The following is a 15,116-nucleotide window of genomic DNA, read 5'->3' as shown; positions in this document are numbered from 1 at the left end:
CCTTCCTTGCAAATACCTTCCATTGATAACTAAGTAGCCAACATGTTAATCCTTCAATCTACTGCTGGAACATCCAGGACACTTTCAATCATGGGGAGGGACAGTGTCAGTAGGTTGCAAGAATAAAGAAGGAAAATAAACATCACTCAAAACCTCCAATCTGCTCTTGTCTTGATAAACAAAACATCTGCTTACAAACAATAGCTACAAGAGCTTTTTAATGCTTCATTTTTTGTATCACCTACAGTAATATCTATTAAGTTTCCAAAAGTACTGCTCATAGAAGAGTTGACAGGGAACAAAGTATGTACATATAAATGGAAACCTGGCACACAAATACCTACCATACAAATATATAAACTCTAGTGCAATGCCAAACTAAGTATTGGCAGGCATTATAAAATGAACATGCACCTAGTATATATTATATTATATATCTATATCACAAACTGAACCAACATTTTACAACTAACAAAGAGAAAAAAACAGGAATATTGATTTCTGAAAAAACAAATACACAAAATCTTTTCACTTCAGTTTGGCAACAAAATCTACAGAACACCTGAGGAAAAATATGCTTTTTGCAAAAACTGGTTAGTATCCCTGGATTTTAGAGTATCTTTAAAACGAGAACTATTGCTTTGTAAAATGCTTCATGAAAAATACCTCCATGAAGCGGTTGCTTGAGCTTCCCTTCCTCTTTGCACAGGTGCAGGCAGGATAGGAAAATAAGATCCTGCTTCTGCCAAAACCATAGCTCAGTTGCAAGATAGTTGGCTCACAAGCCATATTTTTGCCTGTTGTTACAGTTTGAATATGACATTTGCTCCCAAAAGAAAAAAAAAAAAAAAAAGTGGAAGACTACAAAGACAAAAGCTAGGATTTTTGTAGTAATATTTCCAAACTGGGGACTAACTGCCACTAGACAACACCCACCAAGACTTCAACACAAAAAACACCTTAAATTCCAAAATACTCCAAATAATAAATTATTTACATTTGGATTTTGTTACCATGCAGTTCCTCCTACAAGAATGGTTGGACAAATATGCTGCTTTGTTTTATCTGAAACTGCAAGTGAACCTTTTTAGTTCCTCTCATATTCCCTTTATTCATATCAAGCTATAGCATGAAGTTCTGATACATGTTTCTAAAAATATGGTTACAACAAAAAGAAGGGTGAGGACAATCTCTATCCTGTAATGAGCATGGAATGTGGAGATATTTAATCCCTTCTGTCTCAGTCCAGCTGGGTTCTCATCATCCAAGGGGAGATGTTCAGTGACTTGCTACACCACTTAGACACACACAAGTCTACAGGGCTCAGTGGGATCCACCAAATACTACTGCAGGAGCTGACACAAGTGCTCACTGAATCACCTTCTGAACCACCCAGCAGCTCTGCCTAACTGGGGAGGTTCCACTTGACTGAAAGTGAGTGAATGTGCCACCCAATCACAAGAAATTCTGGCAGGAGAATTCAGGGAACTACAGCCCTGTGAGCCTGACCTTAGTGCTGGGGAAGGTCATGGAGCAGATCATACTGAGTGCCATCACATGGCGTATACAGGACAACCAGGTGACCAGGGCTGCCAACATGGTTTTATGAAAAGTACGTCCTGCTTGACCAACCTGACCTCCTTCTATGACCAGATGTCCCATTTAGTGGATGTGGGAAAGGCTGTGGATGTTTCTACCTGGCCTCTATAAAGCCTTTAGACACTGTTTCTCACAACATTTTTCTGGAGAAACTGGTGGCTCATGGCTTGGGAGAGGACTCTTTGCTGGGCTGAGGCCAGATGTGTGAGGTTCAACAAGGCTACGTGCTAGATCCTGCACTTGGGTCTTGACAACCAGTTGGAGCACTACAGGCTGGGGGAAGGGCTGCAAAGCTGCCCATCAGAAAAGGGTGTGGGGGTGCTGGTTAACAGCTACTGAACATGAGCCAGCAGAATTCCCAGGTGGCCAAGAAGGCCAATGACATCTTGGCCTGTATCAGAAATAGTGTGGCCAGCAGGCCAGGGCAGTGATCACCCCCTGTAACATGCACTGTCAAGGTCACACCTTGTGCTCGGTTTTGGACTCCTCACTCCAGAAAGTGCTGGAGTGTGCCCAGAGAAAGGCAGAAAAGCTGTTTATGTGTCCGGAGAATAAGTCGTATGAGGAAGGGTTGAGACAACTTGGGTTGTTCAGCCTGGAGAAAGGAAGGCTCAGGGGAGACCTTATCCCTGTACAAAACTCTGAAAAATGGTTGTAGCCAGGTGGAGGTCAGTCTCTTCTCAAGTAACCAGCAACAGCACAAGAAGAAATGGCCTCAAGCTGGACCAGGGAAGGTTCAGATTGAGTATTGGGGGAAAATGATTCAGCACAAGGGTTTTAAAGAACTGGAACACACTGCCCTGGGAGTGGTAGAATCACCACCACCAGAAGTATTTAATAGGTGTGTAAATGTACCGCTCAGGGACACAGTTGAGTGGTGGACTTGGCAGTGCTGGGTGAGAAGTGGAACCCTGTGATATTAAAGGTCTTTTCCAACCTAGACAATTTAATAGTTTTGTTTCTAGTACCACAACAACCACCATATTAAAACACAGCTCTGCTGGAAGATCTGATTGTTCAGCACTATGTTTGCTCCCTGTGACACATCTTCTCAGAGGACAAATAAACTTTATATTGATCCCATCTCCTTCTGCTCTATTTTCTTAATGATTATAGAATCACACCATTCAGGTTAGAAGGAACCTGTTGAGGTAACTTTTTTTTACTGTGAGGGTGACTGAGTACTGGCACAGGTTGCAAGCAAGGCTGTGGAGTCTCCATCCATATTCAAAGTAATTGGCAATTGGCTCCAGATGGCCCTGTTTGAGCAGGAGGGTGGACCAGATGAACTTCAGAGGTCACTTCACCTCTCAACAGTTTCGTGATTCTGTCAAACTTCCTGCTCAAGCAGTGTCAGAGACAGTAAGGTGCCCACTACCACGTGCAGTTGCACTTTTAGTACTACCAAAGTACTACCTCTCTGGACAACACCTAACAATGCTTAACCTTTCTCATAGTGAAGAGCTGCTTTCTTGGAATGCACTGGAATTTTGTAAATTTTCATCTGTGCCATATCAGTGCCATGTCAGGGTGGGGGACAATACTGACAAGCATCTGGTTCTCCCATCTTCATTCCCTCACTGCATTTAAAAATCACTCCTGAACCTCCTCTTCTCCAGGCTAATAGTCCCAGCCCTCTCAGCCCCTCAGAAAAGCTCCAGATCCTTAATTACCAACATGACCCTGCACTTAACTCTTTGCAGTATAGCTCTCCTCTACTGGGAAGCCCAGAACTGGACACTTCAGATGCAGCCTCACCAGAGAGGGGAGAGCAGAGAGCACATCCTTCAACCAGCTGGCAACACCACTCTTCCTAACATAGCCCAGGAGGCTGTCTGCCACCTTTGCCATGGCAGTGCATTACTGGCCTGTAGATGGTCACCAACCAGTACATAAAGTTACTTCCCTGAAGAGCTGTCTCCCAGCTGGTCAGCCCCCAAGTGTTACTTCATCCCTGATGCAGACTTCTGCAATTCCCCTTGTTGCACTTTAAAATTCCACTAAGCCCAAATCTCCAGCCTGGCCACATTCCTCTAAACACAAACACAACCATGCAGTATATGAGGAACTCTGTTTTGTACCATCTGGGAACTTGCTGGGGAGACACTGTCCCAGCATTCAGGCCATTAATGAAGATGTTAGACAACATTTGCCCCAGTATCAGCTTCTAGGTACATGACTGATGACTTGACTCTGGCTGACCTTCGTGTCACAGATCACAAACATCTAGGCCCAATCACTAAGCCAGTTCTCAATCTACTTCACTGTCCACTTATGTAACCCATCCCATTGTCAGCTGTGCATGCTGGGGGAGGCAGTGCCAAAAGCCTTACATGAGTTGAGGTACAGCACATCCACTGCTCTCCCTGCCTGGAAGGTATCTGTAGATTGCCTACAGTTATTTCTCACCAAGGCCAACAGATTTTTAAGGAATTTAAGCTGTGAGAATCATTAGAGTGGAAAACTTCAGCTTGATAGGTGGACCTCAAAACAGCACTGAGAACCAATACTTTCCCTAAATAATAAACCTTAGTATTTTTTGATTGCTGACAATATTATATCAGATGACCTAAAATATTTAAAATTATTGGTATTTTTATTAAGTCTAAAATTTAACATTTTTTGTGAAATGGACAATAAGTCAACTGTCATTCAAAGAGCCACGTGTATGTTCTCCAAGCCATTATCAGCTTACACACTATCTTCTTTAAATAATTAATCAAGCATTCTGACGTGAATTTTCATCCATGCCAATAATAAAAGGAAAGTCGGGGCTTAAGCAGTATATCTACAAATGGAAAAATCATCAAAATCCTGCCCCCTAAATCCGTAAACCAGGGTAAGGAACATCAGCTGCAATCCAATTATCACAGGATTAGAGAAAAACATAGGCAGACTAGCAGGACAGGTTTACTCCAGGCTTCTAAAGCATCTGAAAAGAAAAGGTTAAAAAAATTCAGAACTGAAAAAGAAGGTCACCCACTCATTGATTTTCCAGTTGGGATTTTTATGTGCTATTGTTCGTGAGCTGAAATCACACATCTTTTTAAACATTAATTTCATAACTGAGGACTATTTCACTATGACAATAACTTTCTTAACAACTACCATTTTTCTGGAAACTAGAACTCTGGAGGCTTAAGAAAGGAGCTGCTTTTCCAGCTGCTGGAAATATCCTAAGGCCTCTCCAATAATAACAGAAACAAATATTACAGGTTCTAAAAATGAAATGAAAACCCAACTGCACAAGTTAAATGGAACTGATTTTCATTTGACCATGACTGAAGTGCAAAACAGTATCTGATTCCTTTTGTAACTGAAAAGGTTTTCAAAACAACATAAATCTGTCTCAGATAAAGAAAAGTAACTTAAAATAAAGCATCCCTCCAAAGTGTTCTCCACACAAGGAGAATGTTTTTCACTATAACCACTGACAATTGGAGTTTCTTTTCTGCAATATCAGATTTTTCATTATTCACTTCAATGCTATCTATGAAATTAGACCTGCAAGAACACATGCAAGGAAATTCTTATTCCTCAAGTTTGTCAATGCAGACAAAAGTATTTATCCTTAAACATTTCTATGACTTTTTTTTTTTACATTTGGAAAGTCATTCAACCACAGCAAAGATGACAAGATCTGCACCTTGGGCCACTCTCCTATCTAAACACAACCACCAAAATTATAGTGTATATACAAAGCTATCTTACATAGAATCATATCAGCAGAATTTTAATTTAGCAAATATGCTCTGTGGAGTCAAGGAAAATCTATACTTATTAAGAACAAGCCCATTACTAGTGGTTAATGACAGCATAAAATCTTTAAAGTGATTACTATCAAAAGCAAACCAAAGAAATTCTAACTTAGTCTGCAACAAATAGAAGGAGACAACTACTAAGTGCAAACAACTGAAAACTCGCCAGTTTTACAGCTGTCAATGGTCTACCCTGTATAGCAGTACATTCTAGAAATAAAAGTGGATAGAGAATCAATTGGTTTGAAGAGAAAAGGAATAGAATGACTACTCTGAAAACATACAAGCATAATGAAGACATATGAGCACATCTGTTTGAAAGAATTATGCATTGGCTAGTGGGAGAGAAAAGCAAGGCCAAATCAGATAGGAGTTGCAAGTGACTACATGTAACATGGTGAAACAAAATGAAGAGGCTGAAAAAATAAAAATAGAATAAGGTATTTATTTAACAACAAGCTCATCTCAGTGTAACGTAAATGACTGGCTGCAGAACTGTACAGACACAGCAATAGAAAAGATGAGAGATGTTACCAAGTGCAACAAGGAGCACAGTAGAGAAGTAAGAGGAAGACTCCTGTTTTAATGCCATTGAGGTTAAACCTCTTAGCTACAAACTTTTCTAGACTGACAGATAACAGCCAAAATAATCTAAATACCATGGCATCTGTGAATTTAAACTACAAGCAACAGACTTCTACTTTTTGGCTTATCTGGCTTTGGCTACAATAAAAATTTTCTTCCAAGCAGCTTGTGTCATGCTCGTATGTTTTGGATTTATGATGGAAACAGTGCTGATAGCACATCTGTGCTTTATCTGTTGCTGACTAACACTTAGGGTCAAGGCCTTTCCAGTTTCTCACACTGCCCTGCCAGCAAGTAAGCTGGAGGTGTACAAGAAGATGGGAGGGGATATAACTGGGACAGCTGAATCCAACTGACCAAAAGGTTATTCCCTACCATATGACATCATGCTCAGTATATAAAACAGGGAAGAAGAAAGAAGTGGGGGGACGATACATTCAGAGTTATGGTGCTTGCCTTTCCAAGTTATTGGGAATGATGAAGCCTAGCTTTCCTGGAGATGGCTGAATATCAGCCTGCTGATGGTAAGGAAGGAATGAATTAATTCCTTGTTTTGCTTTGCTTGTACAAAGCTTTTGCTTCACCTACATAGCAGTCTTGATCTCAGCCCTTGAGTTTTCCCACTTTTATCCTTCCAGCTGTCCCCCACCCCACTGCTGCAGCGGGAAATAATCAAGGAATCATGCATGCTCAGCTGCCCACTGAGGTTACACCACATACACCCTTTCATAGCAACTATAAAGCATTTTTCAAGAGTTTAAAGCCGACAATAATGTTTAAATACGACAATAATGCTTGGAACAGAAGCCTAAAACAGTTAAGGGAAGAAAATGAAAACAAGGAACAGCAGTAATCTAACCACGCATCTCCAGTTTCACGTGGGGACAAGGAAACTCAGTTTTTGATTTTTTTTTTTATAATGTGTACAACAGGCATAAATTTAGATTTATTACACTAATAACAAAAAAACTTTCTCAGGCCCAAGTAGTCATAGATATACTAGATGCAAAGAAATAACTATCATTCAGCTTTAGTCCATCTAATTAAGTCCATCAACACATTCATCAGTCTGAAGGGAATGAGCTATAACATACTATAACTGTTATACACTAAAAATCATAAAAAGCTTATCAATATGATTTTAAACATATAAAACACTAAATCTAAAAGTACAGAAACCATCTGCCTTAATGCTGTCACTTACAGCATAAGGAGCCTATTCTCCTGTGTTAATTTCTAGTACTTATCCTTTGAAGGGGCACAATGATAGGAACTGGCTGTGAAAGACCAAAGGAATAGATCAGCTTCAAAATGTATTTACAACATAAGTTAATTATAGGAGTACTATTCCACTTAGCACCTGAGCACATTGCAGTGTTCACAGCAAGCAAGGTAAGAAAGAAAAAGAAAAAAATGTAACCATGTGTTCAGGTAATGCTGCAAAGGATCAAGTTTTCAAAGTAAACAAAGGATTAGGAAAACAGTTTGCATGAAGTACCAAAAACTGTTATTCATACATCCCATGTACTGTCTATAAAGACATAAATAGTCTTTATCTTTAAAGCATGGGTTTGGCAAAACATATATAGTCATACCTCAGGAGGAAAAATTTACTAAAAAAAAAATATTCAAAATATTTTGGCCAGAAGGAAGATCATAATATGGGAGGAAAACCAAAACTAAACCCTGCCAGCTGATAGTTAACATGGCAGAAAAACAAATTCAACATCAAGTTTTTAAGTATGCAGGAAACAAATTTACTACATTTTACATGGCTAGCAGTAAGGAATGGTAACTTATTAAATTGCTCCAGCCCAACCTTAACTGCCTCAGCTTGCTACCCAACAAACCATCAGTGTGCCAGAGCAGATTGTGTAACAAACTGAAACTTTAACTAGCATGTCCTCTCAGTTTAAACTAAAAAATACAAGATCCAAAGACCCACCACAAACCATGGATTCCTGTTTTAATTTTTCCCATTACTTACCTAAATTATGGTAATTATTTTTTATAAATACACACAAAGAAAATGCCCATCTTAAGCCCCTCACTGCAATATTATTAGGGTCTTTCCAGCTTCTATTATGTCTCCTACACCAACACTGAACAAATACAACCACGTTAGACTAAGAGATGACTAGAGGTTTTTAAAAAACTACTACATAAAACTCTTTTCCTTAACAGAATATAAGATAAATAAGTAAAAATACACTATTTTAGTAATTTGCTAATCCCCATTAACCAATTGGGCAACACAGTATTAAAACATCACTACACTGCAGCTAAAGAGCATAGAGCAGACAGCAACTCTCATCAGGTCTTCTAATGCACAGCTTAAATCTAAGACTCAACAGCACATCAATTTCCCAATTAAACAGTTTTAGCTTATACAAGACTTGAACTTTGTTTTGTGAAATTACATCTACAAAACATAAGAACTGAAAAACAGATAAACTAGACTAAAACATTTCAGTTGCAAAGGACCTATGGAGCAAACCTTTGCACAGGAATAAGCAGGAAAATGTAGTAGGTAATGTAACACCATTACCATTTCACTTGTTTTTGTATACATAAGCTTTATTTTTTTAACTAAATAAATGCTTTCTAACTCTTTGCAATTATTATTCCACATTAAAAGAGCAACAAGTTCCAAACCAAAAAAGATAAGAGCTTTTGTAAAGGCTTTAGATCTGAAGAAATTAAAGCCTTCTTGTGTACCGACAATAAAATTAACACAAACTGATATACCAAAATTTACTTAAAAATAGTTTTCACAAAATCTTTACATCTTTGCAAGGTAAAGCTGAAGCTTCAGTAGTATTTCTGCACTAAATTTTCAAGTATATATATTTGAAACATTCCAAATAAGCACTGCTTTACTGAGTATAAGTAAAGGTATAAAGGAAGACTATCAATTTTTAAAAGCCTAAAGACTAACCTAATGTCCAGAGGATGTATCATTTATAATTACAAGTGTGAATAAGTGGCCTGCTTTCAAAATTTGCTGTAATCATCCAGCTGAAACAATCAACATGAAATAAAGTTGGCTGGCTCTTCTTCAGCCAAAATAGCTAGTAAAAACAGCCATATAATTTCTGGTTAATATAAGAAATCTTACATTTCCATCATCACTGAAGTTTTCCTGGCCTCAGTGAGACCACAATGCTACAGTTCACAACACAAACAGAAGCTTTCTTTCTTTGAAGGACCTATGTTGAGAGGCAACTTTAAAAACAAAGTAATGGTCATTTTGGCATGAATGTGAATTTACTGTCATTTTAGAGTACATTGCCATTATAATGTAACAATTTCAAGTTAGTCCAAATTATGTAGTGAACACTTCCACTACAAAACAGGTCGCACTAAAGCCATTATGAATTTATATAGCTATCCATATTTGACAAGAAGTCTCAAAGAACACGCTGAGCCTACTGATAATTCTGGTAGTACATAAATAAGTGAAAGGGACTGGCAACTCAGGGAAACCCCCCAAGAATCACAAGCAATAATAGCAGCAATTCAGATGGATAGGGATGTTTGTCAGGATTAAGTTATACTACAGAAAAAGTGCATTTGAAGACAGCAAAAATGTGAAATTCAGAAATCCCTTACTTTGCAAATACAGAGCTTTGGTACAGCACTAAAACCAGTACCCACTTGCAGTTTTGTCCACCCAGAACCCAGCCTACAAGACAACAGTTTAACATGGATTTTTTGTTGCCCTCTGAAGAGGCCAGCACTTCCTACTAGTGTTTTACACACTTCAATGGTTACACTAGACAGACATTATGTGGTTATTTTCAAATACTTCAGTGGCCACAAAGCAGAGACTATAAACTGAGGCATGCTCATAGCAGATTTTTCTTCCAAACCAATCTTGAATTGACAACTAAATTTCCCACTGCTGGTAGTACTGCAGCAGATCCTTAACACTGTTATCTCCCTAAAGATAATGGCATGTTAAATTGCAGAATTAGATTTTATTTATGTTTCCTTTCATAAAATTATTAGCCTGGCACAAGTGACACAAGTAAGTTTCTTTGCTTCTGCCTCTCTGTACTCAAAAATCTTTGTGTAACTCTTCACCTCATGCTGTCACAACTGCAATCACAAGGTGAGCCAGATCAGGGAATTAGTCTGGATTACAACAAACCAGTTTTGTCAAGTTAATTTTAACCCAGAGTGAGTCTCTAATCGGTTATAACAAGACACTATAGAAGTATTATGTCAGCATGGCAATGGGAGCAAGCACATTGACCAACCCATCTCCTGTGGAGACCAGTGCTCATGACACTGTAGCCTGTATCACATGAGGAAATGCAAAGCACTGCTGGTTCTGTTTCACAGCCAATTACCGCATCCTACTCAACACGTGATATTCATCCCTTCCAATGACAGCCAGTACAAACACCTTGCAAATGTGATACTAATCTTGTGACTTTCAGATAATCTCCACAATGTTTGATTTCCTTGTCTACACAAAAGCATTTTCATACTGCTTGCCAGTTCTTCATAAACATTAAAGTTAGGTTTGCCATAGAAGTACTTGCTGAGGCAGGCATTGGTCACAGCCCATGAAGTGCAGAGTATAATTCTGCAGACTTGAAGTAAAAATTCCACATCAATTTATGGCAAATAGGTTGCACTATCATTCTTCACATTAGTCTTCTTGGAACACAAGAAGAATTTTATTACTGTTGATCAGCCGATTTGTTTAGCTTTTTTCAGCTACTTCAAGTCATTTTTGTAGTCACAAACACTCTTATTGACAATCTTACTGCTTAAGAGGCTTCAGATTTTCCATATATATAAAAATCAAGTTAGGACTTCTGTCATAACCTAAGCTTAAGATGACTTCTGTTATCTTAAGCTCTATTTAATTATCTAGCACTGTTTTCTACCATAGCAACTAGATGCAGCCACAGTTCAATTTAAAGCTCTCCTTAGAAAATATTAGGAATTTGTACTAGTTTTGTAAAAAGGCATATTTTTTGACCATTTCTGTTTAAGTCATCCAGGCAGCTGAAGTATTTTGCAGTATTTTGACACCAATATGGAGAAAAGGTGGAGACCACAAGCAGTATCTTGGCTGCCATCAGTCTGCCACATAAGATAGCGGGGGCAGTGACAACAGGAAACTAGATAATTATTAAACCTCCCCTCAAAAGTCCAAGACACATCGGCTGTGTTCACCAGTATTAACTACCTGCCGTTACCTTGCCAAAGCTTAATATAACCTGTTTACTCTGTATGAGGAATCTGTCTTCTTTGACTTGACCTCAAAAACATTAAGAGAAGCATTAACATTTACACCCATGTAAACCTAGTATCTTCTACAATTTTAAGTATAAGGGATAGCAGTTGAATCATCCTGAAACCAAAAGACATGGAGGACACGACTAATGCAAAACTACAGCTTTAAAAAATAGACCCCTTTGGGCAAAATTCAGACAGGCACTTGAGCACTGAGGAGCAATTGCACAGGTGATTTCTTTGCATTTAGTTGTATCCTTACACTTAGCACTTGAAATCCCGGGACTAAATGATATGAAGCTCAAAAGCAGAAAGACATTTAATGAAAAAAAGTATTAAGCACTGGACTAAGAAATATGTGGAGTAAGAAAACACTTGCTGGTCTTCAGGGGGTAAAGAAGAACTATAGTTTCCCTATCATACACTGAAAAGAAGTCAGTAGTCGCAAAGATGTCAAGTACCCATGTTATCAGTCCACATTTCCAGCATTAACCATAAGCAAATGGGGAAAGGTATGTGTCTTATGTTAATGCCGTTCCTAGACACAGCTTTCTGGGGCGAGGGGGATGGGGGGTAAACCCTACTGTCAAGTCCGACAACAACCTGAAGAAGCCAAGCAGGCAACCTCCTCGTGCTTTACAACCCTTTGCAAACTTGAAACAACGGTGACTCAAAGCTCTCCATACGACCCGGCCACCCACATCACAGCCTGAGCAGCAGCCCAGGCTGAGAACACAGGAAGGTGCCGGTTTCGTATCATCCACATCCTCAGCGACCTTCGGAGGGAAACAATGGGGAGCGCCCGGGCACCACAGGGGAGCCCTTCACAGAGCGAGCCCGGGCGCCCCGCCACGGCCTGCGGGGCTGAGGGGGTCCGCCCGGGCAGGGCCGGGCTGCGGGGTAAGGGCGGTCTCCCCTCTCCCCCGCGGCTCCGCACCGCCGCAGCCCCCTCCCCGCCCGGGAGCAGGGCAGGGCGGCATTCCCGGCCGGAGGAGCAACAGGCACCCTGCGGCGGCCCCAGAGCCGGCTGGCAGGGCCGGGAAGGGGAGCCCTGAGTGGCATCATCGCCGGGGGAGGGCTGCTCGGGAACCAGGTGGGGCCACACCGCACCCCGCAACCCCCGGCTGCCCCCGGCAAGGCGCTGCCTCCGTCCAGACACCGAGGCCGCCTACACGGCGGTGGCAAAGGGGGAACATGACCTGAAGAGGGGGAGGAAAAATAAGGCAGGGTAGCTAAAGGCAGGCCCTGTACAGGGAAAAAGCGCCACGGTCCCTCACTCGGGCAACACGGCCAGCGGGAGACGCGGGTGCCCTGCGCAACCTGTCGCGGGAGAGACCACGGGATTCAGCCCGTTCCGGCAAGCCTGGCCGGAGCGAGGTCTGCCCGGGGTCCCAGCATGGGCAGTCTCCATCCGCCCGGGGTCCCAGCACTGGCATTCTCCATCACCCCGGGGAGCTGGGCCGCACACTGGGGCGGGCACAGGTAACTCTGCCCCGGAGGGCCCGGGAGAGGGGGCGGCAGCGCCATCTGCGCGGTATCGCCGGCCAGGCGAGCGGCGGGGCCCGGGCGGCACCTGGGCAGCCGCCGGGTTACATCACCGCCCCTTCCCTCCGTCCGTCCCCCGGGGCGCGGCGGCGCGGCCACATGGCAGGGGGGACACCCGCGCCGCCCGGCACGGGGGCGGGGAGGAGGATGAGGAGGGCGGCTGCCGGGAGGGAGGAAGGTGCAGGCGCCGGGCCGCTCCCAGCCGGCGATGGGAGGGGTCGCGGGGGCTGCACGTCTGGCGCGGCGCGGTGCGCGTTACCTGCCCGGGTGGCTCCCCAGCTCGCGATCGCTCAGCGCCGCCGTGTAAATCCTCCGGTATCTGTCGGCCAGGGCCTTCCCGGAGAGCAGCAGCTGGTAGCGGCTCCGGCAGCCCGGCGGCGGCGCGGGCAGGGCTCCCAGCCCGCCGGCCGAGCCCTCCTCGGGCCCCATAGCCGGGGCGGCGCCGCCGGAGGAGAAGGAGTAGCCGCGTTCGGCCCCGGTGCAGGCGGCGGCGGCTCCCGCAGAGGCGGCGGCGGCTGCGGCGCTGCTCATCCCCCTCCCCGCCCGCCCCCTGCTTGCGGAGGCGCCGCCTCCTGGCGCGGCGCGGACACAGGCGGCTCCCGCTGCCTTCACCGCCGGGGCCCGGCCATGGCGAGGCCGCAGGAGGCGCCGCAGGAGCCGCCCTTCAGGCTGCGCATCCACCCGCGATGCGGGAACACCCCGCTCTTCCCCTCCTCCAGCGGCGGCTCCAGGCCCCAGCTACCCGCCGCTCGCCTTCCGCTCCGGGCACAGCGCCCGCCGCCACCGAGTCCCGGGAAGGACCGTGCACCGCTGGGACTGGGGAGGGGGGGGCGGGCTGCTTGCTTCCCCCTTCCCGCTACAGGGAGTGTGTGTGTGGGGGCGGGGGGCGGAGGCCGGCGGTGCCGCTTCCCCTCCGGAGTTTGTGCTCGGCGCTGCCGCCGCCCTCTCCCCGCACGGCCGCCCCGGCCCCGCCTCCCTCCCGCGGGCAGCGCGGCCGCCGGGCGCATGCGCCGCCCCGCCCGCCCCGCGCGGCCCCCGGGAAATCCGGGATGGGCGGGCGGGAGCAGCACCTGCTGCGCGCGGCCGGGGCGCCGCGGGCCCGGAGCACCGGGCGCGGCCGGGGGACCAGCTCCCACCCCGCGGGGCCGGCCTCCCACCCCGCGGGACCGGCCTCCCACCCCGCGGGACCGGCCTCCCACCCCCGCGGGGCCGGCCTCCCACCCCCGCGGGCACGCCTCCCACCCCCGCGGGGCCGGCCTCCCACCCCGCGGGCACGCCCGAGCGAGGTCGGGCATTCGCACGGAGCTTCTTCTGTGCCCTGATGGGAGTGCGAACCCAGCCTATGACCGAACCATCGCCTTGTCAATTACACCATGGCATCAATGCTCAGTCTTTCCCAGTCCCTCCAGCGACGCTGACTCACCACCTCCCCGGACAGTCCATACCAATGTCTGCTCACCCTTTCTATGAACAAATTCCCCTAATATCCAACCTAAACCTCCCATGGCTCAGTTTGAGACTTAAGGCTGTTGTTCTGACCCTAGTGCCACTTGACTTCGACCTTCTTTCAGATATTTGTAGTGTCTGTCACAATAGTGTTTTATTGAGGTGTCCAATGCCTCACACCTTGTTTCTCTGCTGTGTAATGCTACCTAGAAAGGATCTTTTCCCAGGAGCAATATCCTCCCTGACTTGAGGCAGTCTGCTAAATTGAGTTGCCACATAAGGCAAAATTTTCCTTAAGTTGCCTTCACTATCTCCAGGACAACTTAGCAGCTTTTAGAGGATAATGGAGGCATGGCAGCGGGCACTTTCTTATCGTCGTGTCACTTACAGTATAGCTTTTTATCTGTTGGAGTTGTAGCCCTGCAGTTTTGCCACACTTCCTACTGCTTTATACAGCTGCAAACTTAAAGTGTATAGGCCAGAATATGTAATAAATAATAAAAAAATTTAAAAAACCTTCATGCCAAATGTGATTTGGATCACAGTCTGCAGAAAGCTGTCATCCAAAGAAGGTATGTGCTAACATGTTTTCTTATTTTTAAGTCTACATTCAAAAAAAGGCCTTACACAAAGCCTGCAATTCCCCTGCTTGTAACTACAGATAAATATTTTCACAAACAATTTCTGCATAATCATAGAGTCACAGAATACCTGGAATGGATGTGACCTGTAAGGATCATGACTCCTCTTGACCTGTTTAGGACAACCAGAAGCATAACATGTGCCTGAGATTAAATAATAGCAAATATAACAACTATGCAATTGCCATCTTTCTTAAGCTTGTGTGATGCCCACAAATGCTTAATCTTCAAGCTAGATTTCAGGTACTTTTTTTTAACAGAGAGCTAGAGGTGTTGAAATCAATAAATT

The 15,116-nt window shown here is 44.4% G+C and overlaps 1 protein-coding gene across 8 annotated transcripts in view; it reads right to left on the bottom strand.

Annotated features, from left to right (window-relative positions):
* Positions 1–13,284, bottom strand: part of MYCBP2 (MYC binding protein 2) — a 173,440-nt gene extending 160,156 nt beyond the window's left edge. For all 8 annotated transcript variants that reach the window (XM_021548051.3, XM_021548057.3, XM_021548055.3 and 5 more), the window contains exon 1: positions 13,000–13,284. In XM_021548051.3, the coding sequence (XP_021403726.2) occupies positions 13,000–13,271 (272 nt within the window). In that variant the 5' untranslated portion in view covers positions 13,272–13,284. The remainder of the gene's footprint in view (positions 1–12,999) is intronic.
* Between the last annotated feature and the right edge of the window lie 1,832 nt (positions 13,285–15,116).

This window comes from Lonchura striata, chromosome 2, assembly GCF_046129695.1.
Source record: "Lonchura striata isolate bLonStr1 chromosome 2, bLonStr1.mat, whole genome shotgun sequence".
NCBI classification, from domain to species: Eukaryota; Metazoa; Chordata; class Aves; order Passeriformes; family Estrildidae; genus Lonchura; species Lonchura striata.
The sequence above is the reverse complement of the archived record's forward strand: the minus strand, read 5'-3'. Positions and strand labels throughout refer to the sequence as shown.